General features: G+C 38.0%; 3 protein-coding genes across 4 annotated transcripts; 1 reads left to right on the forward strand and 2 right to left on the reverse strand.

The window, feature by feature from the left end:
* Positions 1 to 992: 992 nt before the first annotated feature.
* Positions 993 to 11,693, reverse strand: LOC141908619 (uncharacterized). The gene is made up of 9 exons (XM_074798723.1): positions 11,668 to 11,693; positions 11,275 to 11,552; positions 10,817 to 11,150; positions 9,123 to 9,364; positions 6,900 to 7,056; positions 5,637 to 5,813; positions 4,501 to 4,623; positions 4,126 to 4,212; positions 993 to 3,477 (listed from the first exon to the last, which is right to left on the reverse strand). Exons 2-9 carry the CDS (start codon positions 11,299 to 11,301, stop codon positions 3,173 to 3,175), a joined length of 1,452 nt encoding a protein of 483 aa, XP_074654824.1. The 5' UTR covers positions 11,302 to 11,552; positions 11,668 to 11,693; the 3' UTR covers positions 993 to 3,172.
* Positions 11,694 to 11,765: 72 nt separating this feature from the next.
* Positions 11,766 to 19,792, forward strand: LOC141908203 (something about silencing protein 10-like). Its single transcript, XM_074798115.1, has 13 exons — positions 11,766 to 11,875; positions 13,252 to 13,390; positions 15,149 to 15,205; positions 15,299 to 15,449; positions 15,553 to 15,627; positions 16,084 to 16,202; positions 16,922 to 17,181; positions 17,352 to 17,448; positions 17,704 to 17,867; positions 17,953 to 18,115; positions 18,542 to 18,769; positions 18,947 to 19,054; positions 19,679 to 19,792. The coding sequence occupies exons 1-13, from the start codon at positions 11,862 to 11,864 to the stop codon at positions 19,769 to 19,771; spliced, it is 1,668 nt and encodes a 555-aa protein (XP_074654216.1). The 5' UTR covers positions 11,766 to 11,861; the 3' UTR covers positions 19,772 to 19,792.
* Positions 19,793 to 20,538: 746 nt separating this feature from the next.
* Positions 20,539 to 26,070, reverse strand: LOC141908265 (general transcription factor IIH subunit 2-like). 2 transcript variants are annotated; one of them, XM_074798225.1, is made up of 12 exons: positions 25,981 to 26,070; positions 25,092 to 25,206; positions 24,914 to 25,000; positions 23,901 to 24,112; positions 23,109 to 23,199; positions 22,863 to 22,950; positions 22,404 to 22,480; positions 22,289 to 22,319; positions 22,107 to 22,167; positions 21,924 to 22,027; positions 21,284 to 21,429; positions 20,539 to 21,160 (listed from the first exon to the last, which is right to left on the reverse strand). In XM_074798225.1, exons 1-12 carry the CDS (start codon positions 26,055 to 26,057, stop codon positions 21,020 to 21,022), a joined length of 1,230 nt encoding a protein of 409 aa, XP_074654326.1. In that variant the 5' UTR covers positions 26,058 to 26,070; the 3' UTR covers positions 20,539 to 21,019. The 2 variants fall into 2 exon arrangements, with proteins under 2 accessions (XP_074654326.1, XP_074654327.1); XM_074798226.1 differs by having other exon boundaries at positions 21,019 to 21,160; positions 21,920 to 22,027.
* Between the last annotated feature and the right edge of the window lie 58 nt (positions 26,071 to 26,128).

Consider the following 26,128-nt stretch of genomic DNA (forward strand, 5'->3'; position numbering starts at 1 on the left):
CTGTTAGTCAATAGCCGAAACGTTGTGGTTTCCTAATAATAAATTTGATCGTATAATTTTAAGTTCGAAGTGTGGCATTTCTTCATTTAATCTGTGTGAAAGTTTACTGCAAAAACGTCAAGGCCAACATTTTGATCTTAAACATTAACTCCTAAAGCCCTACATGTTCACCATATTGAATCAACACCTGAAGAAGACTTGTGTGACAGTCGAAACAGTTGGAAATAAATTGTTAAAAAGAAACCTAGAAATCAATCACTCGCGACGAATAGAATTACACAAAGTTAGTATTTTATTGAAATATAAAGAATATTTCGTACGTACAACAATTTCAATTTTCATTCTCAGAAATCATAGACCCGAATGGTTTTGCTTCGTCGCTGCTGGAGGTGTAAATATACTCAATGCAAGTAAATTAACCGAAGACCTGCCGAATAATGCTGCATGAAAAAAATCACGAATTACTACAACCATCAACAATAATCAATAACACAAAAAAAAAATATTCAGGGCTGCCAACTTCTGAAAAGTGCTATCAGTAACGAATTGAATTTTTTTCAGTAACATTTCATTGATGTATGAAAGAAAATCTTCGATTAATCATTAATCAATGATAAGACCTTCAGTAATATCTTTCAGATTTCTGTACAAATCAAATTATATTTTTATAACGGTATTTCTCGTTATAAAATAGTGACAAATACCGAAAATCAGGGACAGGTGGCAGCTCCGAAAATGTGGAATTCTTTGCTCCTCCGAGGTAAAATGTTTGCGAAAAATGGCAAAATCTGCCTAGGCCTAGTTTTACGAATTGCATACATAATAACCACTATAACATAATACAATATTTGAGAACCACTTTTCAGTGATAATATATCACAAACTGCCGCAATAACCTAACCATTCTCTGAAATATATATAAAATATATATATATATATATATATATATATATATATATATATATATATATATATAATTTATAGGCTAAGAATTACCCTTTAGACCAATTGAATAAAGCTCATACAAAAAAAATCCATTTTTAAATACAATAGAATAACACAAACTCGTCACATCTTAAAGTAAAACAAAAAAATTCTTACAAGTTACCGGGTACTTCTTTAAAGAGTTAAAACAAAAAATTCTCATACTGGTTAAGTGAAAATGTACCTTGAAGGAATTGGGCAATTTCTTTCTAAGGTTTTCCGCCTGATAAGCGCGTTAGTATAAACTGTACAAAATATGAGTTAATTACAGTACCCGACTGAATTGAGAATTTCTATATCGGAATATTTTTTTTCTTCTGAGAGAGAGAATGCATTAGAGACCAATGCGGTCGATTGACACGTTTTCACAGATCTGATTGGTCAAGACACAACATAATCATGGACCGATTAAAAACCGTTTCACACAGAACACAAGAATTGGCACTAATCATACTATAAATGGTTAAAAATAAAATAAAAAAACAGTCATACCCGCTTAATCCGGATTATTTTGAACCATTGAAATTAATCTGCTTGAAGTAAGCATTCCTTTTGAATACATTTACATAAATACAATAATCAACACCGCTTGGCTGCAGAATTGGTGGGACCGAAAAATCTTTTCCCCAAGGCAAACGAACTCCGGGTTGGTCCGAGCAATGATGGATCGTCATCACAATGATTTTCAATAGAAATGTTTCAAATATTTTGACTTTGTGTACCCGATAATCTGAGGCAAAGCAGGAATCTACTGCAAATAAGATCTACAATCTGAGGTGTTTTTAACCCTTTCAGTGCTGACTATTTAATACCCTATAGTGCTAGAGATAATTTGAAAATTTTAAAAAATTCCACCCTAGTGTGTTGAATAACGGGAATACCACTTTAGTGCGTCTACACCGTGGCGCGGTGTATCGTTAGTTACTAGTGCATCAAATTTGTCTTCTTGTTACATTTATGAACTTCGAGTAAATTCATTAACAAAATCAAACAGGAGTGATTCAATTCATGATATGGTCGCCCGTAATGACAGGGTCCCTACGGATCGGTCGTTCCTGGACCCAGTTCTGCAGTTGTTAGAGTTAGAGTTAACTCTTCTGAGTTAAAGTTCGCTAATTTTCTATAAGTTTACTCAGAGTTAAATCTTAACTCGGAACTGTGGAACTGGACCCTGGATATGAGGAGTTATAATAGAGATAATTTCAAGGAGTGTCTGCATCACTGCTGGACCCATATCCGCAGATATTGGTCAGACTGAAAGAAAATGAACCGTTGAACTGGGTGCTGGACCCTATCCGCAGATATTGGTCAGACTGAAAGAAAATGAACCGTTGAACTGGGTGCTGGACCCTATCCGCAGATATTGGTCAGACTGAAAGAAAATGAACCGTTGAACTGGGTGCTGGACCCTATCCGCAGATATTGGTCAGACTGAAAGAAAATGAACCGTTGAACTGGGTGCTGGACCCTATCCGCAGATATTGGTCAGACTGAAAGAAAATGAACCGTTGAACTGGGTGCTATAGGCCGCCATTCTCTCTGTTACAATCTTCACAATTGTTTTTAACACAAATAGGCTGAGATTAGCAAATCTCAATTCATTGAACATCAAATCGAATTAAGAATTTTTATCGACTTGACTCTGTTGTAATACAACGTTTCTGGATGAAAGCGATAATCTAGATTAAGCGGGTTTGACTGTGGAGGTATTCCGATATCAGTTACCGGCGCATTTCACATATAACATACAAAAACAGCATACCCATCCTCCCGTCGGCAGGGATTCGGACCTGATGGCATCGCTAGACTCAGCCATGGTACGAAACCACGCCGCACTAGACCGAATGCGCAGGTATACACACACAGGTTTAGCGTAAGAAAACTAGCGACATGAAATCAGATTGACCGTTGTATAATCGCAGGGACAAATTTTATGGGTAAACTATAAATTGAAAAACCCGGGCTAAAATAAAACGGAATTGCTGATTGGCCAATAATGACATCATCCAAGCTGCGCACATGGGCTATCGTGGCAAGGTTTCGTACCGTGGCGAGTCTTGATGCCATGATCAGGTTCGAATCCCTGCCGGGGGAGGATGCGGCTTACCACAAATTAAAACTCATTTAGATTCACACACGATACAAAATACTGGTAGACGGTAATATTTTTGGTTCTGATATTTGATTCTCAAACGACTTTGTGTTCTTTCGTTGGATCGTGTTCGACCTCGTAGTCGAGGTGCACGAAACACCGTTCGACATTCGGAAGTTTTTCGATCTTCTGCTGCAGCGGCTCGCCGATGTCGTGCGCGTCCTTCAGCGACATGCCCTCCGGCAACACGATGTCAACCTCAACGAGGAAGTTCGTGCCAAAGTGGAACGCGCGCACCGTGTCGATGTAGCGAATGTCGTCGTGGTGATGCAAACACAGCCACGTGACGCGTTTGAGAAAGTCGGGCTGCGCCGTGTAACCGGTTAACATCTTGATTTGCTCTAAACATACGAGATAAAAATATAATCACATTTCATTTCGAAAATAAGATTTAATAACTAAAGGCCAATGTTATCCAGTAGTCTTCACCTCACACTTCAGCAGTCAACTTGATAAATCACTCTGTCAGTTAAGAGAATGCTATCGTACCGGGTAACTAATTTTATATCTATTAATTATGTCAATTTCATCTATTGTTAACAAGAGCTTTTTCTTAAAAATGTTGAGCGCTTTTTAAGAAATAAAACCATTATTCACAGATTCTATCCTTATACATATACATATTCTGACCATATACTCTGGTATTCAAGAAGTTTCACAAATATTCTTCTCAATTTGAAAAAAAATATTGAAATTCATAAATTTTCAAGAGACTCTCTTCATTTTGTTTTCAGAAAAAACTCTTAGAGTTTAAGAAACCTGAATACTCATCAGTTTTACATGAGGTCAATCTAATTCAAGGAAGAGAAATGCATCAATAACTCAACAGTTAAATCAGCAGCCAGTTGCTCAAAAGTTGGGTAGAGTTGTCCAGTAGTGACAATTTAAAGGTCATTGTTTCTAGGGTATTTATCCGCTGGTTATCTTAACCCAACCTTTGAGCAACTGACCCCTGAATGTTATACCATAGATATTTTGTTTGTACTCACTTAATCCAGTAGCCCACCACGTGATAAAGATGTATACACTGATTACTATAGCACCTATAGGATCTGCATACTTCCATAATTTAAAAGCTGCAAGTAAATTCATGAGAAACGTTCAATGCGCATTCAACTTTAGCAGAGATTGCGCAAGGGCGGATCTAGGATTCTTTGAAGGGGTGGACCTTGAAATCGGAATATGCACTTAATTTGAAAAGGGTAGATTTGGCAATGCGAGGGCTGCAAGCAAAACTTTGGTGTAGGTTCTGGTGGCTGTCCCATAGAAACTCAAGACAAACAGCAGCTTTTCTTTGCAGTTGTCTCTACAGTTCTTTAATTTGCGCAGGAACTTTTCTCTGCACTTTTTTATCAATCACTTACCTATATATCCACATACAAGCGCAACAATATTCGAGAGTACGTCGTTACGATGGTCTTGAGCTAAAGCTTCCGATAACGGTGATTTCCAACGCTGACAAACCAAAAACAACACAAGTTTTGATACTGAAAAACAGAGGAACAAATTCAATCGAGACCTCAGATTTCTACCGTCGCAAGACCCACCCTTAAAGAAAGTACCGCAAATAGTGGTAAATAATTCCTGAAAATTTTCAGAATCACTCGAGATGCTCAGAAAATGATCCAATTTTTCAAATGTGTAGACGCACTAAAAGGGTTTAATAATACACAAATTGAATCAAAATTAGGATAAGACTGATTTAAACTGAGCAAGTTTGACTGTACATATACATGTATATGTATTCATAAATACAGTACAAGTATAGGCATACATAAATGGGAACAATCTGCTTTGATGCCAACTGTAATTCTGCTAACATTTCGCTATCCAGTACTACTAGTAGTTTTTTTCTTTAGTACAAATTGATTTTATTAAACAAGTCAATGGTATACAAAATAAATACATGCTAAGGTCCAGAGGACATTACAAGCAATTACAATTATAAATGAAATGACAGTGACATTTGACGGTGATCAAAAATTAATAAATGCACGTATACTGATAATTACACTAAAGGGTGATAATAATAATAGTAATGATAGTAGCAATGAGTTGTAACAATAAACGGAAAATAATAGTAAATGATAATAATAATGATAATAATAATAATGATAATGATGATTATCATCATCAGTTAGATTCTTTGGTTTCTAGAAATGAATTTAGCGACAAGACAGATTACTGTTGAGTTTAAATCATAGTTATAGTTATAATTATAGTTATACTACTAGTATTGAAAGCTGGTGCATCAAATAAGATAGTTAACCTATATAGCACCACTTGTTTCGTTGCATTTATTCTACACCCCGTTAATAAGGCTCCTCTATGAATTTAAATACATGTATTACGGCTCCTCTACGAATTTTATTACATGTATTATTAGACTAAACTCCGGAAAAATGAAGAGCTAGAAAAGCTGTTGTTCATCAATATGCGCGTTGAGAAACTCCAACTCAACTCATTAGTCATAAATATAAGTATCAATTATTTCATTTACCTATTGTAAATACGAGAATAACTATAGTAGGAATATCCATGACAGGTGCGCCCTCTTGACCCGGAAGCCCGACCATTGTGACTGTAGTCTGTATCGACTGCCCGATCAACTGAACGGAAGCTACCGACATGATGGCGGACAGGATCATAATACTAACAGGTTCAAGTCTTGTTCGTCCTGAAAAACACGACGAGCATATTCATAACGCACTCTACAGGCAACAAACGATAAGAGGATAACTTCATAATATCATCGGCAAATACATAAGAAATACAGAAAAATAAGGGATCTTTTTCATCATAGAATGCTTTCAATGAATGAAGCAAGCTTTATTGACAAGAGTAGTCCTTAGTAGGTCCCAACTAAGTACTTTTCAAAGCATCTGATTGCAATCAGATAAAGTTTTCCTATCTGATTGCAATACACTGCTACCGGCACCAAATAAATCAGTAAACTACTTTCACAGTAGACTGTACCCAACTCGCTACTGCTAGTTAAACACGGTAAACTCTTTATGTCAGTTGAAATTTTGACCCGATTGTAGTCCATAGGCTGCGCACTCGGTCCTAATCCAGAGTTCTTTGACATACCGGTACATAAAATCTGCAGGAGGCCAGTTGTGTGCAGTTGGGTACAGTCATGATTGCTGTACGGGATTAGTTTCAAAATATATTGAAAATGTCTTAAGAATGGTTTTAAAGTTAAATTTCCAGCATTAAACTAACTTTATCGACATGACGTAGAAGTTTAATTTCAAACTTTATGGGCCTATAAAGCCAAGCTCAGGTCGACCAAGGCGCGATCAGATCGTCCGATCGAACGGAAGCGAGTCTGCGATTCTTAAATCGGGAATGATTGACCGCAGACCGATTGTAAGCCACATCGTGAGGATAGATCAAGTTCTATTTTCTACCACCGATCTTAATGTCGTAGCCAATCAGCGACGAGTGTTGCGTCACATGATTTTTTGGACTCGACAATGATCGAGACATAGTCGATCTGAGCGCTGTAACGATCGCGAGACAAACAAATCGGCTATCAGCAGTCATGAGTTTACTACCGCTGTTCTTACGACGATCTGATCGGGTCGCAGGTCGACCTGTCGAGCTTGGCTTAAGCCAAGACCCACGGTTCTTTGTAGACCGGAATTACCTTTAACCCCAGGGCTAAATCAATTGAAAATGAATTAAGCTAGCCCCCGGATTAAAGGTAATACCAGTCTATAAAACCAGCCCCGGGGTTTTTTTGTGCGATAATACGAACCTTGAGGATATGAGTAATGATTACGTTTTTTCACAGCTCTGCTCGTATACCAAATAACGATACCCGATATAAGATCAACAATACTGTCTACCAGACTAGATATCACAGACAATGAATTTGATAGAATCGCTGCGGCTAGTTTAGCTGCTAATAACACCTGAAAAAACGGAGCAAAATTTCAAATACATACAAAAATGTCAGAGAAAGATGTTTTACTCGATGTAAGCCTAGAAAACCATATTCAGGGATAGTTTTTGACAGCTTAAACTCATGTCAATTCAATTTTCAATTAAATGGAGGCATCGTGAAGCTCGTAACAGCTCGAGATATTTCAATGGTGACATTTTTCTGTCATTTGCTCAGGGCTCATAAGCTGGCTTGGATTTTATTGATTGTTGATTGGGTTGTTGATACTGATCCTTGTTCAGTCAATTGTTCACTGGAACAACCTCTGGAAAGTGCTATCAGTAACAAATTGAATTTTGTTCAGTAACATTTCATCGAAATATGAAAGAAATGTTCAAATTAATCAGCAATCAAAATAGTAAGACCCTCAGTAATATTGTTCACATTTCTGTATGCATCGAACAAATCAAATCAGTATTTCTCGTAATAAAATTGTAACAAACACTGAAAATCAGGAACAGTTGGCAGCTCTGCTGTCATATTTTGAATTCATTTGCAGATTGAATTACCCGTAAGAACCCTCGTGGGATTATCAACAAACCAGAAGTAAAATTGAAGCCAGTTTACGAAACTACTTCAATCAGCAAGGTTTTTGTCAATACTTCTCTACTTAAGTGTGTCCCGTATTTCAATTTTGGTACAAGATAATTTTTGCGTGTTGGGGCCAGTTGCGCGGTTAAGGTTTAGATCTAAGACCAGCCCCGAAGACCATTTTAGCTCGGTAGCTAATCTAAGAACTTCAGACCGACCACTTTTGAATTTCACTTTTGAAGTCTCAATTAAAACATTGAATCTCAAAGTTCATAACTTTTACCGAAAAAAACCGTTCATGTTACCATATATCAGAGCGGTGCTTTTGAAACCATGCATTATAACACATGAAACACAAAATGCAAGTGCCAGCTTATTTTATTGCAGTGTAAAAAACGAATTAAAAATCGATGCGTTACTCCAGCTGCCATTCCTCTGTTAATGAAACCATTAATGAACAGGTAATATTGACAGCGTTATGGCTTCAAACATCTGTGCATTTGAAATGAAATACCGGTGTATAGACAGACAGTTCTCTTGTTCGGGCTTATTTTCAGCGTGTATCTCTCAAAGAATTCAGGATAGGCACTTTTATTTGATTCGCATTTTTCCTGACAATTCCCTTAATGTCCATTTCTTGAGTGACGTGTACGTTATTTACCCCGACTTGATCCGCTTAGAATCGATTCAATTAGGCCTCACACAATCAAATACGTAAAACTTGAAACGGAAACTGTTTCATTATACGCACAATCTAGCAATCTTAATAAATTTTCTCAGCTTTTCCTGTTTTTTCCAGATAAAAGTAGAACTTTCAGAACATCAGTAGGAGCGACCAGAGTTTTTATTACGACAGACCCAAGTAGTTAGCTAGCCAAGTAAATATTCCGACTTTCAGCTCATATATTTTTAAAGGAATTCTAAAATTTCCCATATGAAATGACAGGGCCGGATCCAGGCCACTGCTTGAGTGGTACTCAAGATTTGTAGAAGTGCCCTTCTATTTTTCAAGTTTGTCGTGAAAAAACCCGGTTTACAAGGAAGAAATACCTCTGGCGAGTGAGTCATAATCGATGAGTTGATTTGACTTAGATCAGGGATATGTGATTTTGACTTGCACTGACATGTACGTTATATTCCAGGTTGTGAGTAAGGGTTAACTCTTGAGTTAAAATTAGTTCTTTTTCGATGAGTTAACCCCGAGTCAAATCTTAACACAGCACTGCGGAACTGGGTCCAGGCTAGTATTCTGGTAGTAGATGTAGTAATAAAGATGGTCAATTCGAATATCAAAATAATCGAGGTCAGCATCTCAACTAATTTCCCTGACGTTTCCCTAATTAAATTGTTAGCTTTCCTTTTAAACAAATTTTTTTGACTACTTCCTGACTTTTTTAAAAGGACAAAAATTCCTCAGTTCTTCCTCCTCCAGGTAAGTGGCGAAGGCTTTTATTTAATCTTACAGGCTCAAGAGATTTAGTCTCTTCCATTGCTAGCGGTACTTACTATATTGAGAACTAGTGACGCTTTCGCTAAAATCCCAGCCGTTCGTTCCATTTTACGCCGTTTGTCGTCGATGGCGCCATCGTCGTCGTTATCGGAGATGCTCGTTTTGAAACAGCGAATCAACTCGTCCTGGTCTTTGTAGTAACGACGAATTCTACGCGGCAGTTTCTTATCTTCTTTTTTCTTGCCGCGAAACTTCGACGTGAACGTCTCCAGACTCCAAAACGAACGAATCGCATTCGCTGTTCAGAAAATGAAACATAAACAGACCGTATAAACTTCTTTATATATTTACCTGAACAATTGAGTCAAAATGGTATCCTTAAGTGGGAGAGAGTAAATGGGCGAAATAACACCTTCAAATACTTTTTGTCTTGGCTTTGGTAAACTATGCCCATTCTATAAAAACAAAACCTTCTAGGCCCTAGGGTCACTAGTGGCTTGCCTCGGATCAGGCAGGACCAATAAGGACCGACGATTATTATTATTATTATTATTATACAATATTTATATAGCGCCTTAATCCAAAAATGGCTTTACAAATAAAAACATTAAGCTAAAAACATCTTACAAAACATTTAAAAAAAGCACATGAAGAATTTAGTTAAAATGTCTGGTGAAAAGTTCAGTTTTACGATGGGTTATAATTTTTTTTTCTGGGGCACAAGATAATCCGAGCCATTCGGTTCTGTGGGTATTCTACTGGAGTCTATTCAACTAGATTCATATCAAATAATACCCCTCTACCGGCTGACTTTGTCATAATAATGAAGAGTAGCAGGTGAACTGAAAATTAGGTCACTTTTGATGAATTTCAACTGGATTCGAAAACCAAAATCCAACCGGTATAACATTGACTTAACCACTGAGCGTACGGTATAGATTTGACTGAAAATCGATTTACCTATGAGAAAAGTTGTTTCGAATTTGATAATTGAAAATGCTGAAGTGTAACTGAGAAACCACCGGGGAACGAAGCAGACCCTTGTTTCCAACAACAGCGGCGCCAGTACCGGAACCTCATTTCACTGGCACGTTTACTCCCTACAAATCGGACATTCCTGAATATAAGGAATTTTCAAGGAGAAAATTTCATATTTCAAGGAAGTCTTCGCATCACTTTAATAACCCAAAATCACAGTAGACTCCCACTAAATCGGTACATACTGTTTATCTTAGTAAACCGTTAATTCAGTAGTGGTTTTATGGGCAATTTTTCATCCTTGACACAGAGTCTACTACACTCAGTTTTTTCATGAAGTAACCGCCTAATAGGGTAAAAAGATCCTGGTCCAAACTGTACTGATTCAAGCGTAGTTTACTGTACAACTACAAACTAGAAAGTAATTTCTAATTGCCTATTTCTCAAATTTGAGGGAGTTTTTGACATTTTGCTCAAATTAAAGGTATTTCAAGTACCAGTCAGTGTTTTCAATAAGAGCCAAGTCCCGGGGCCCAGACCCGTCTGTCGTTTTTAAGGACCCACCTGTTTTTTCAAACCAGCTTTCCTTTCAGGGACCGTGACATATTATGGGACCCTCCTGTTTTTCGAAGGGACCTGGCTTCTTAATTTCTTACTAAAAATTCTGCCAGTACCTATAAAAGCATTTTTCCATTTAGGAAGTTTTTAAAGAATCACCGAATTTTAGGGTCCTTGACTTTCTACTGTTACATTCATCAAAACTATCACTCACCTTCGACGTTTTCCTCGTCCAATTTGTTAATATCGATGGTCGAGTTACACGGAACAACTTCGTCCAGCAATATTTGTCGACACGAAGATTGCGACGAGATCGTGCCGACGTCCGCGTAGTCAACGACGTGTCCGTTTTTCTGAATTATCAACGGTTGTTTCATCCATTCCGCGGGATCGGACGCGCAATTACGCAATTCTCCCGAGTGTTCGTTCGATTTCGGCTCATCGGCGAAAACGTTTTCGTCGACGCTGTGAGCGTCGGGAGGTAGACCTACCGGTTGTCCAGCCATTTGCAGCAACTCGATGCTTCCCACGGAATCCACCCTCAACTTCTACGAAAATAAATTTATACGTCAAACACTTTTTGACCGGGATATTTTCCGAAAAATACGTAAAAACCAAGGCCACATCCCTAAAAGTAAACCTTGGATGGAGAGTGGACCTTTTAACACTTACCAGTGATTCTTCCTCTGTTGCTGCCATTATTGTCGCTCGTCTCACAATACAACCATCAATAATGCCGCATGAATTTGATGTCAATGAGTATAATTTCGCTGGCGTAATTTATCGACGCACCGCATTATTTTTACACACACAATACGCTCTGCTCTGATGATTGATAGTGATTGAGTGTTGGTTGGTGAATGGAATGAGGAAGTCTTAGTTCGCGAATGGGAAACCGACGACGTTTAAACAACGCCAGGCAAAAATCAGATGGGGGCCACTCAGCTAAACTAGAAAAAATATCGGTTTTGATGAGACTACTTCATCGAATCGATGCATAAATCCGATTTAAACTGTTGAATAGGTGAATCAATTCGGTGAAGCAGAGCGTTCGATTTAACTTACTCGCTACTCAGGACGAAAAGTACCGAGTCCGCATCCGGATTTTATAGCATCCGACGCATTTTCCTAATTCGCGGTTAGTGGACTCAGTAACGGATTCGACTTCCGGTTTACTTCCGGGTTTGAAAAAATAAATATAGAAACGCACGTGTAAAATCGCCCGTAAATCGCATATCTTCATTCAAACACTCAAAAACATGGGGAAGAAAAGGTAAGATTAATTCAGTGGCATTATTAGTCATCTCTAATAGTAATTCAACTGGCATAATCTTCAAACCGATGATCAATGGCGGCCAGTGGAACTCACGCTGTTCATCACCATCGGCATCAAGATTGAAAACGTAGCCCAGGCAATCAGTATAAAAAGAAGAAATGAAACGCTCGCTAAAAGAACAGGCAATGAACGGCACTCGCAATCAATAATGAAAAAATCTTGTCAAAATGAGAACTAACTGAACTAATAGGAGGTTTTGAAAATTTTGTTGACCCTGTCCCTGTTTAAGGTTGAAAACAATGCAGCTGACAGAGGGCTAACACAAAATCTACTTCCCTGTTCTCCTCTTCCCAGTTTGTCAACTTGAATGCAATAAAGCTTTATTGAATTATATTGATCGCTTATTTCCGTCCGTTCGCAACGCTTAGATATTTCTGTTATTCTTATTGGGTCATCAGCAGAGACAGTTTCCAATTCAAAGGTCCTGAACTTACATAGTCAGTAACCTGACTGTGGTTTAGTTTCACGATCGGATATTTTCACAAACCACAGTCAGGAATGGGAAGGTCATTTTTGTATGAAATCTTCGTCAGCCAATTTGACTGACGAGTAATTTGCCTGGCATTTCATTGTCTCTTAAGATATCTGTCTCATTTTTGTTGTAATCGACGCACAACAGATTCGTAGTTTGTCTGATACCTATAACACCTCACCTGACGATCTTAATCCATGTGCAAATCGGCCGTAAAGTGAGAGTAAATTTCCGTCCAGTCAACAGCTGCCATTTTGAAAATTACTGGAGGTGCTGGCACCTGTGGACTGAGGCCAGGACAACAGCACAAACTAACAAAGCGAAACGACGAAATTTAAAAAAATTAAAAAATCAACACTTATTCACATTTTTCTTTTACCAGAAATTTATTATTTTATTATTTATTATGGAAAACACGAAGACTTGAAATAAAAGTTGGAAAACCCATCAAAAATAAAAATTGTCGTTTCGTCTTGGAAGTTTTATATAAATCCTTGTAGGTCCCCTTGTCTTATCATGCCACATGTGCAATACAGAGAAATGGCGGCCAATGGCAAAATTTGTGGAGAAATTAATTAATTTCTCAAAATAATGTTGATTAATCACTCGAAACATACATAAAATTGGATTATTTCGAAAGGTACCTGTGTTAGTTTGTGAATTAAGCCATTAATTGTGGACTGAAGTGAATAGAAAGTATATTTTTGAAGTGTTACTTTTTTCAACCGTGTTTTGGTCCTTGTCATCCCTAACGTTGGTATAAGCCCATCCGATTATAAAAAGCTTACCACCAACGATTAGGTAACTAACTAGAACTTACAGTGAATATTTTTCTCTAAAGGGGCAAAGTTAAAGATGGTCGGGCGAAAGTAGAGGTTTACGACTCGGACGATGAGCGAGCTTACGAGAAGGCGCCTAATCCTAACGCAGAGGACATGTTCGCCGATGATATCGACGAATTTCACTCGAGACGCGATAAGGTGATGTTGATTTTCTTTATGTGTCTGCTACCCGGGTAAACTTCTACTGAAATGAAGAGTCAAGACGTAGGCCGAATTTTTTAAATTATGTTTGGAAGGGACGACAAGCTATGAAAACAGATTTGTGTAATTGTAGCTTTACAATATGTTAATAAATGACTCTGCCCACGTATCCTGTATGATTATGTTTATGAGATTGTGATTGATTATAGGCCTAGTTAGAAAATAAAAGCTGATCTAATCTAGCCTGAAAAGCAGACGATCTTATCATTGGTATCCCTACTTTTTTCGGAATACGGGCTGTAGAAAAGAATAAATATCGATATTTGATACAACTATAACTATATATATAACTATAATTGAGTGATTATAATGCTTTCAGTTATTAGCTGACCAATTTTTAGCCTTGGAGATGCTGGAGATAATTTCAAAAAATTATGAAAATGTCCATCCCAGTGCGCTGTATAACAGACATACTGCTGAAGTGCGTCTACACCACAGCAGGGTGCATCAGCCATGTCCATAACCGATTTCTACACTGTACTGCAGTGTAGATGCAGCACTATAAGGGTTAATTCATGTAGACCTTGCATTTTGAGGTGGTTTTGTTGTGCTGGTATTTCAGTACGGCTAAGTATTTGTCAACATATGAAAGCTAGGGAGGCCTCTTAACGCCTGGTAATTACCAGTTCACTAAGTTATTGGGTGATTCAAACGCCAGTTATCATGGGAAATGGGTTATTATGTCAATTAGGTTTGGAATTGTTAACAAACGATGAACATTTATGATATTATGATTGTCATGTGATGTTTGTGTGGAAATGACATCCTAAGTAAAAAAAAGCCTGGTTGTGATCGTTAACATTGTGATCGTAAACATTCTTGGAGCACCAGAGTTTTTATAGGTTTTTGCGAAATCACAACTGGTACACATGAGTGATGTTAGTAAATCATTGGTGTGAAGCTTTTATAATCGAATTATACATCACCTTCAATGTGAAAATATCCGATTGTGTAATAAACCTAAGTTCACTTAGGGGCTTAACCACTGTCCGGCTACCGACTAAACGTCGGTCTAGTAACTGTCTCAACGATAGACCAGTTACTGTTGTTTACTAAGCCACAGTCTGGTTACTGACTAAGCAGCAGTCAAGTTACTAAATACCGGTACACAGTAAACCACGCCTTACTCGCACATTTTTGTCCCGAGATAGTCGAAAGTTGGCCAACTTTCGACTATCTCGGGACAAAAATGAAAAATCGTTTTCTGACTTCTGAACAAATTTTCCTATCCTTGGACTCGCTTTCCTTACCTCGGACTAATTTTGCCATTCCCAGATTTTCTGAGTTAGTCGAGGTTAACTGTATTAGGGTTGTATATAGGCCTACATTGTAGATTTGTAACTATAGTGTCTAGAATTTAACCGACAGATCATTGTTGATTGAGTTTACTGCCTGGTCAGTGTTTTCAATAAGAAATTAACAAGCCAGGTCCCTTTGAAAAACAGGAGGGTCCCATAATTTGTCACAGTCCCGGAAATGAAAGCTGGTTTGAAAAAACAGGCGGGACCTTTACAAACCACAGACGGGTCTGGGACCTGGCTTTTATTGAAAACACTGCTGGTCGAAATTAACACCAGTCTACAAAATTGGCCGCTTTGATTTAAGATGTTCAGTTGGTGGAAACCTTTTTTCATAAAATAAATCCTCACTCGTACTACAAATAAATCATTCGTGAATTATGTTTTTTGTCTTAAGGTTCTCTTGGATAAAAGTAGCTCGTTGTCGAGGAAAGACGAAGAACAAGATGAACAGGTACCTCGTTCGAGGCAATACTAATCTGTACAATACAATACTTTATCATCATTCAAAATGTGCTTAATCAGTAGTTCGTGTATCGATTTATAGGAGGCGCTTATGGAATTTAGTGACGATGATGATGGTGACGATGATGAAGACGATGAAGAATTCCAGCGTTACAAACAACAGTTATCGATGCTCAAATCTCACAAACGACACGAAGAAATGGCCAGCGATATCGAAGACGTCGATGACGACGGTAAACAGCGAGACTAAGTTCTTAGAAATCTTTTAATCGTGCTGTTCGCGTGTCGTTTATAACTTTGTTTTTTTTCTTCTATTTATCAATTCGCGACCGATAGATCTGCTGAACGATAAAGCGTGGGGCAAACAGAGAAGTCGATTCTTTGGAGCCGATGCAGACGAAGACGACAGACGTGAGTTGAATTTATGGCCCTGGAAACAAACCTCATGAAAACCCTTTCTCGATGAATTGGTACTTTTAACTTTGAATGTGCCTACACATTGTCAGTTCTAGGTTGGGATGTGCATCTTAAGGGTATGGTAAATTTACCTTTTATCTGGGGGATGGATAAGTTATGGAAAACGAAATTGGGAAATGCTCCTAAACTGAAAATGTTTAAAAAGGTGCTTGAAATTCCTTTTATCTGAGCAAAATGCCCAAAACTCATCTAAAACTCCTTCAAGTTTGAGAAATAGGCAATTAGAAATGTTTGCACATGTAGTTGTACAGTAGACTATAAGACTATGCATAAATCGGGACAGTTGGGATGAGGATTTTTGAAAATACCTTACATCAAGGAATGACTGATCTGGTCCCCGTTTAAAGGGCTCTCATGTATTCTAATATTTGCGTTTATGATATTGTTCAGTAATCAGTGATGAAGAAGAGGCCGGAGTCGCTGAACTCGAAGAACAGGAAGCGTTAGCCATCCAAAAACGTATGGTTGAACAGTTGGACGATCAAGATTTTGGTTTCGATATATTCAAAGTAAGTTTATATAAACTCCCAGGCCATAATTTGATTGATAGTAATGTTATGATATTGAAGTTGATCTTTATAGTTAGGATCCCAGCACCCAGAAATGCAACTTATGATTTTCTTTTCCCTTTCACTTTGAGAAACAAATCTGATGATAATCTCATAAGATTTCTTGATTTAAAACTATTAAATCATTAAGGTAACTAGTAGAGGCACAACCATACATGAAAGATAACTTTCAGGGTCCCTAAGACTCCTTGATCCTTCAAAAACTCTTAAAGGTGCTGAATGCTCTTAAAGTTGCTTGGAACTCCTTTGAGTTAAGAAAATGCCAAGAACTCCTTCAAATTTGAGAAATAGGGTGATTTTTGTCTACTTTTAAGTTGTACAGCCTACACCTAAATCGGTACAGTTTGGACCAGGTTTTTTTTTAACCAATTTAGGCGGTTACTGAACTAGAAATTGAGTTCATGTAATGTATAGGATAGAAGTGCTTACAATTAGAACAATCATTTTTCCTCGAAACTTGAAATTTTCTCTTTAAGAACTCCTTGAAAACTCATTATATCTTGAAAACCTTATATCCATGAATGACTGATCTGTAGGACCATGACTTAATACATGATCCATTGTAACCAGTAAATAGTGCGGTTTGAGAAAATTCTAATTGAATTGATTACCGTTAGATTGTTTTGTTTACGAGTTTTAGTGTTTGATCTTTTCCTCAGGCTCCCGAAAAGAAACCCGAGATCGAACCGACGGAGAAACTGAAAATCAAAAAGGATCTGTCCAAGTTGACGAAACGCGAAAAGTTGGAATTGTTGAAGAAAGAATCGCCGGAACTGTTGGACTTGATCGCCGACTATAAAACATACCTGCGAGAAGTGAAAGATCGATTTTATCCGCTTCAGAACTTAGTGAAATCGGGAGTGGTGCCGCCGGGGAAAGGCGCCGATTACATTCACAACAAATTCATGCTTAATCTCAAGTGAGTTTCACTCTATTTCGATTTTCGATACATTTCGACTAGTCTAGTTAGGTCTGAAGACTCGGATATAAGAAGCATTATGCATTCATTTGATGGCATAATGAAGCAAATATTTGTCGAATGTTTATTTGAAAATTTGAGTGAATTTTTTTTTTTCGATATTTTTGCAGTTATTGTATCAATATAAGTTTCTATTTGATGTTGAAAGCGAAACTCGTGCCGATTCACAACCATCCGGTCATCGCGAGAATCGTGCAGTACAGAAATGTAAGTTGAGTTATCAGTATTTGTGAGTAATTTGCACGCGATACCCATTCAATTGTCATTCACAACGCAATAGTGGTCTTGTACGCGATGTCTAAACATCATGCATTTACATACATTGATTACAAGTAAAATCCTGATCAGACCAAATTCTGAATTGTACATATCATTGTACCTGGTCACCAATTACCTCCATAGCAAACAGCGAAGCAGTTCAAATGCCCCATTAAAGACAAATTTGCCTATTTTCCCTTTCAGCTTCTGAAACAAATAGAACCATTAGATATCCAAATGAAGCCTCAAATCGACCTGATACTCGAAAAATTGGAAAAAGGCGAAACGATACGAATTAAAGCTGATAAGGAGAAAAGCGGAGGTGTCAAGAAACAATTGAAAAAGCAAGTTAAATTCACAACGGCAAAGTGAGTATGAGCTTGTCATGAATTGATGTTCGTACTACACGAGATTCTTTGTTACCTATGAATGGTCATCGTATATTATTCACAGACGCACGTCAGCTAAATCGAAACTTCGCGTAAGAAAAACGAAAAAGATCGAACCAGACGCGAAACGACGCAAATTATCAGAATTGATTAGCAGCGACGACGATGACGAAAGTGGAGATGACGGCGATGAAGATTTTGAAGAGGAAATATCTTTTAAACCATCGGTAAGCACGATATGATAGACTTACGGTAACTTTAATTGGGCCAGGCACCGGTGTCTATGTACTCGAGACTGTAGACTCGCAACTAAAAATGAATTAGTTCAAATTTGGCAATAATGTCAAGTTTAGAGATAATTCGACTTCAAATGATTCAAGTTAGATAATGAAATTACATTAATAACTACTGTAATTGATGTATTTATAACTCTAAAGAATGCTATCATCTGGGTCCAGTTTGGCGAAAGACTTTTGATTCAAATCTTCCGTTCAGTTGCTATTGGTCATATTTTGAATATCAGCAAACGCAAGTTTTTCATGGAACTGGATCCAAGTCAAGATGGATAACACTGCTGTACACATTAACGATGGCTTTAATAATTCAGATTCATTAGTTTCATTCTGTGATTTATGATTGTTTCGGTTTTTAAGTCGATGGTTGGAAAATCTCGGTCAGCAGCAGACGACGCCAAATTTGAGACAACGGATGAAAAAGCGGCGCTGGAATATTACCAGATGATGAAAGCCGGCCGTGGACAAAGTAGGCCGGATATTGACGATGAAGGGGACGAAAATGATCATATATCATATGGTGGTGAAGATGATAAAGATGTAGAGGGGGAGGAGGAGGAAATCGGACGTAGAGCGATTAATAAACAGGTAATTTGATTTTATCAATTTTATTAACTATTGCAGCGTTAAATGTTAGGAATGTTCTGCTCTAGCCTTTTTCCTATCAATAGGGAAAAAGAAACCTCGAACATCATCCCCCTCCCCGAGTGGTGCTGAGCAGGGTAACGGATATGGAAATCAGCTTGTATTATTATTATTTTACAGATCGAGAAAAACAAAGGTTTAACTCCTCACCGCAAGAAAGAACAGAGAAATCCTCGCGTCAAACATCGTATGAAATTCAGAAAGGCTAAAATCAGACGAAAAGGACAGGTACAAGAATATTATTCCACTTTGATTCATGAATACACTTCTGATAATGTTCTGAAAATTTTGACAGAGACAACAGAAATTCTGTAATAACAATTCATCAGATATAACTGACCGGAATTTGGCCCACAAACAGATTTTCTGGTTCCCTGCTGTCCAAGAGTGTCACATAGAATATGATAGAACTATTGGTTATAATTAACCGATTCTTCGGTGCCTGCAGTGTCTTGTAATGAGGTTCCACTATTGTCTTAATCCATAAGGAGTAAAGAACTATCGGTTATAACAAACATATTTATTTACTCGTTCTCTGAAGATCGTTTCTAAAAGGTTCCAGTTTCCCCATAAGTTAACGTCTAATTTTCAACTAAACAAGATTGAAATTGCTGCAATCACCCGATAGCAACCATTACATTATACTGCTCAATAATCTGCCAATTTTGACTTCCCGATTACGGAAATATAGTTCATTTTCAAATCAAATAATGTTTGCTTATTCGCCTCACTTTGTTAAGCACTTTAACACCGTTGTGGTCCGAAGAGAAGCAGATGAGCCTAATGTATTCAACTGCTGTATCTTGAAATGTTATGTAAGTAAATGTTCGCTTATTCATTTATCCATTTCAGGTTCGTGAAGTAAGAACTGAGACGACTCGATACGGAGGTGAATTATCTGGTATTAGAGCTGGAATTAAACGTTCTATCCAAATTAAAGCTTAAAATAATCTTCTTCGTAAAAAATTTTAGTAGTTTTCTTTTGCAATTCGTCTGGACGACTACATCTTCAACCAGGGTTTATATCATCTCTGATAATACAGTAGACTGCCCTCATCTAATCAACCTAGAGGTGGTCATTCAACTCGTACAAATATTCATGGTCCCAAAGTCTGACTTGAGCCAAGTCTAGTGTATTGCCATTAGTTGGAAATATTACAGTTGACTATCATTCAGCTCTACCATTTTCAGACATTCTTCATTGTCAAAGGAAACTCTCAAATCTGTCAACTGTACATTGATGTAAAGCCCCACAATCGAATTGTATACGATCATTGTAATCTTCGTCATGAAGGAAAATCTTGATTTCATTGGAAAGTGTGACATTATGAGGCAACCAGGTATATCTAAGTTTGTGTCGGTGGTCATCTTTGATTAAAAACCCTTGCAGACTATTTAGAATACAGGGGGCTAGTCACTCAAGTGTAAAAACTTTCATTGTTACTGTTTAAATAATCTGCAGGGGCCGGTTGCATAGTCATGGCCTAGACTTAAGACCAGTCCAAGACCAACTTAGTTCTATAGGCAATCTAACAACTTAAGACCAGTCTTAAGATTTAAGACAACTTTTCGACTTAAGTCATGACTGCGCAACTGGCCCCAGAAGATTAACCTCGACCACCTTTCAAGCAACAGCCCTGATTCTTTGAACAAAAGCGCATTAAATATTTCAATTTTTATTTATTTTATTTTCAACAGATTTTCAGTAACATTATTTTCATAAAAATGTGATGAACATTGTTTGTAAAAACATTTCGATAAATAACAGGCTTTTAGGATCGGGGTCATTCATTCACTTATGAACAGTGGTGAAGGCATCCATTACAGATCCAAATACATGAATGTCTTTTAGATATACCACAACCTGCACTGTTATGTATTAAGAATAAAAGATACATAAGAGCCAGGGCTGTACCTAACATTTTAAAGTTGAGAAGGCAGAGAAACCCGAAAAAGGGCAGTTGTCTACAGTCCAAAAACTGTTCGGCCTATTACAAAATGCTTGTCAGTCCCAAGTGAAGTTTTTCTACATTAAATTTCTATTGGATGTAACAACAATATTTGCAAAAAGGGCTCTCTTCTAAATTTTCTGGGGGACTGGTACCCACTATGTACGGCCCTGAGAGCAATATTTATGGTTATAAAAAGATGACCTCTAGTCTAAATGCAGATTTCTCATACGAGTTTCCCCGGCTATATGACGACAGTTGGAACTAATTCCTGATTTTGCGTCGCTCTGGAACTAGAACAGCCCGGGCAGGAATGCAACGACTCGTGAATAAACATATCACAATCGGTACAGAAAATCTTCGTACACTTTCCACATTGAAAAACCTACAAAAATAAAATCAAGTCTTCAGTTTAACTTGTGGCATTCAAGGAGTTAGAGTGCAAAAATGTCATTTTTCAAATGTTGATTTATTGTTAATAGGACTGAGTTTACCGTACAAAACTTACGCTAGTTTTATTCAGTTCTTGTTGGCAACTGTAGCAATACAGACAATTCTGGTCGAACTGCTCGGTTTTGAGTTCGGCAAACAACGGAAGAGGAAACAGATGATGATAAGATCGAGCTAAATGCGGAGCCGATACAAGCGTTAAGCCTGCGAGAGAGAAGGCAAAATGAAATCGAGTATTCACGAGGATTAGTGTGAAGAAGTTAATGGAAATGTGACATTAAAAGTTAACTCTGATCCCACAATCAACCCTGCTTAATCCGGATTTTGATCTAATCCAGATATCATTTACAGTTCACCACCTATACAAAAATGTACGTAAAATATGATGTTTAATATGGATTTCTCATGAACTCCCAGATGATCCGAATTCTATTGCATATACAGAAGACTCCACCTATAGCAGTATTGCTGGAACTAGCAAAACGTTATTGCTAAAGAAAAATATATAGATTTGGTTTTTTGATGCTGGTATAGATTTCCAGATTATTTCACTTCGACAAACAGAGGGGACAGGAATTACTTAATATATTATTCTAGTTTGAACGGATTTCCGTATAGACCAGCACCGCTCTAGCCGGAGACTTCTGTATTTGATAATCTAAGTAAATAGCTGTCAATTTTCGCTGGAACTTACTTACCACACGCTTTGCATTCAACCGGTAGTTCGCAGTATTTACTTTTGCATTGAGGACAAAAGTAACCGACATTGCTGAATCCGTTGCTCAATTTACTGTCTAAATGACTGAAACAAAAAACCAATTTCATGATGGACTCACTATCGAAAAATTAGTACCATAAAGAGCAGGCGTGTTAAAACTCACCACATGCACAGAGAAGGGCTTTCCTGATCCATGTTTGCATTCAACTGATGATGAGGAAATCCTGTAAAAAAATCCCCAAAATGACAGATAAAACCTGGGCAACGGGCAACGACAGATACATAAGACTTAGCAGACGGAAGATCGAGAACCGTTAAATTATGTCAACAGGAATAAATTCCTACCCATACGTATTAGCGATGATTCTGTGTTAGTCTGAAACAAAATCAATAAGATAGCTCGATGATTTAAACGCTAAACACGAATAACGACCTTGAAGAGATTCTGTTGTATAATTACCGTAGATGGTGCTGGTATCACATGCGCCAATAATAGATTCTTAAAATGAGTTTCATCCAATATCACATCATATCTTCCTACAAACACATCGGAATAATGATAAAACCATAAGCGTATTAGACATAATTGAATAGTCATCATTGCACAAGCAATTAGCTTTTAGACCCAAGTCAAATCTTCTAAGATGTCATATTGGAATCTCTGGATGAAAAGAATGGGCAATAATCTTATGTAGGATATACAGTGGAATCCGCTTAATTCGGATCATTTGGGACCAACAAAATCCATCCGGTTTACAGGGAATCCGGATCAAAAGTCATTTTCTTGTATATTAATGAGCAAATGGACTGAAAATCAAATATTATCCCGATTAGACCAAAAATCTAGTTACGAATTAAGTGGGTTTGAATGTATGCAGAGGCAGGTATGAAGATGGTAAATGGACAACCGATTACCTACCATGCGTGTCATGGCACAGTTTCTTACAAACTCGTACTTCAGCTGCTAAACCAATTACAGAACATTGAATATTAGCGCTTTTCATACTCTGTAAAAAGGAAAATGAATTTTGAAAATACTGTATTACACGATGTTGTTCTCAAACATGTCCGTCAAGTACTGGTACGTGTCTTCAAGCAAACCACTAATAAAATAGGGATCAGGTAAATGTTCAAGTCGGCTCATGTTTGTTTTTATGAACCCTACCTTAATTGTCTGTAAAATATCACCGGGGTCGCAGGTCGTCAGTGAACCCATAATTATGAGGATTTCGCGGCTAGTGTGACTGGGCATGTGTCTGAAAAGAAAAATCAGAATGAATCAACTGTAAAGTTTCCATGAATAAGTCAGATAATGTTCAAGCAAAATGTTGGCTCTGGCCTTTTCCTCACATTTTCAGATATATCACCATCCCAAACTCAGATATATCAATGTCCCAATTCAGTTTTCTAAGGAAACTCGCCTATTTCTATGGCTGGCTCGGATGATTAGAAATTCATCAAAACCACCGACCGTCAGTTGTAAAAGCTATGACTTTCCTGTTATTGAACCAAACATGCCAAAACAGGTTGAGATACGTACATTTAGGCTATGTCTCTGCAGTCGTTAAAAATAGGATATCAGTCGATACAAAGTACTAAGATTGAGCTCAACCTCGGTTTCTAGTCAAAAACTTTAGAAGAAAAATCAAACTTTCTCATAGTCACCATTTTCTCTAAGTCGTAGAATATTTTTCAATTCAAAAACATCTGGGATGGGTTTCATAGATGTGGAAGAAAAATAGTCCCTGGGAACATTTTAAAATTTGTCTGTTATAACCATGGTTTCTCATTATAACTATGGTTGTTGTCACCCAGATTGAGGATTTACCCCTAGGGATAACTTTGATACTCGGTCTATGAATCAGACCAGACGGGTCTACCAGACGGGCCCTGGACTGCATTAGAACATCTCTTAATCGTAATGGAAAGATGATTCATCGAAGAAATGAAAACTCACTTTAAAGTTTGCGAAGCAAGTTCGAGGACGTTTTGCAAAGACGGTTCGCCTTGACATGTTTTTTTCTGTAGAGTCTTAAGCGCCGCTATGTGTCTCTTCGGGTTACCGCCGAGTTCCGTCAGTTTCTCCGATCGTTTACTCCGCGTGACAATAATTCCCAGTTGACTGATCGGATTTTGATCGAAATATTCCTCGACGAATGTTTCCAATAACTGAAAAGCAAAAAGCCAGACGATCAAAGAAAGTTCTACAAAATTCTGACTTATATTTCATTAATCTATTTACCATATCTAGTGCCCTATTAAGTGTTACAAACACAGCTCTAAGGCACTAACAAAACACATTTTATTGATAAAATTAGAACATAAGTGGTGATAATAAAAGGTGACTAGTTCTGATAAAAGGCTTCAGTGAACAGATACGCTGTAAGAGACTTTCTAAATTGCCTGCAAAGCTGTCCGCATAGCTTATGTCGCAAAGCTGCGACTTTGACGGCTTTAAAGGCATGTGGCTAAAGGATAACTACGATGCTTAAAGGTTTCGGGTATAATCATCGGAATAACTATCGGGCCAAACTCAGCAGCTAGGTTCAGAATATGACTAACTCCGATCTTCTACCTCTACTTCTATACCAATTTATGGCCACCATCAACCAATTGATGATTTTGCAATCAGGAGGCGCATGAAAAAAATTTGTTGTTTTTAATGAGTTTATTTAAAAACTGCCCAATGGCGTTAGGCAGTTAGGAGAGACTTGAAGGCTTCAAGGCTCTCGGCGGTCACCGTTGTGGCGGTAAGGCATTCCAATCAGTGATGGTCCTTGGGAAAAATGACCACTTGCGTGCTTCGGATGAACACGCTGGCCACTGGAATGCATGCTGGCTCAAACATAGCGTATTGGCTTGACGAGACGACTAGTGGTGTCTAGGTTGACCATGCCATTGGTAATCTTGTACATCATGGCTAGTCTGGCATTTCTGCGCCTATTCTCCAGTGTCGGCCAATGAGCTTACCTTCAGAGATGAAAGGAGTCGGTTCGGTTTCAGATCTTGGTCTTCCATCGCATTCGACATGTCTAATACAAGAAACATGTGTCTCATCTATAATAGATATATTCACTGTAATTTTATTTATCAATCCATTCAACCAATCCTAAAAAAACTAGCGGCAGTATTTTCACTAGATTCCTACCATTCCGAGTCGAACATTATTCGGTCTTTCTTCCAGCCTCTTACGTTTAGCTCGTAGCACGATTTCATCGATGCTCGCTTGTAACGACCCATCATCCCCTTCCTTTAATGCTTCCCTATATCAATCGAATAGAATCAGTTGCTATATCAAAAGGCCTATTGTTCAGTTTTTAAATGGTTGCACAAGGCAGGTTCTTGCAGGTTTCCCAATTTCATTTTCCGCACCTTTTCCAAACCCAGATTAAAGATTTTCCACACTCCTAAGTAACACATTCCCGACCTTGACTGACCAGGGGCTGATTGCTCATGAGTTGGTTAAAGATAACCAGCGGATAAATACTGTAGTAACAATGAACATCTAATTGTCATTACGTCAACTATCCACTGGTTAACTCTAACCAACTTGGCCCCGGAAAGTCAAAACTAGTATTTCAGTAGCAGCAGAATCCTGACACTCAAGAAGGTCAGCATCAGTATGATTCGCACATAACCTCTTCAAGAACTCGAAGGTCTTGTCTAGTGCTTCGCCTTCTACTCAGTTCACCAGAGCTAGTACTAGGGTCATCCTCGCTAGCCAGAATTCGGGTTTGGGTCTCATACAGGCCCCAGGACAGGGTTTGGGCCTCCTGCAGGCCAAGCACACATACAGCTAATCCCATATAACCCGATTCTCTCAAACAATCTAAGTAAGATCTAAACTACGTGAAGCAAGATTAAAACAAGCATATAGCCCGCAATAACGGAACATTTTGTGACCGTCAAGTGCTGCCACCACAAAAAATTACTTTACACGAAATCAACGATTGTACGAGTCCATGACTAAAATTCAAATTATAACTTCATTGAGTAAATAAGATATATATTTCCTACTAATGTGAATATCTATTTACCAGGTTCGTTCGTATTCCGTCTCCCAGCGATAGAATTTACCCAGTTCTTCGCCAATACCGGCACTGGTGGAAGCCATCTTTTAAACAGAACCGTACAGTGGCTCCGCCACCAATTAGCCGTGGCCTAATTGCCTGCCAATCATTCGTA

The sequence above is a fragment of the Tubulanus polymorphus genome, chromosome 7 (assembly GCF_964204645.1).
Source record: "Tubulanus polymorphus chromosome 7, tnTubPoly1.2, whole genome shotgun sequence".
In the NCBI taxonomy this organism is placed as follows: domain Eukaryota; kingdom Metazoa; phylum Nemertea; class Palaeonemertea; order Tubulaniformes; family Tubulanidae; genus Tubulanus; species Tubulanus polymorphus.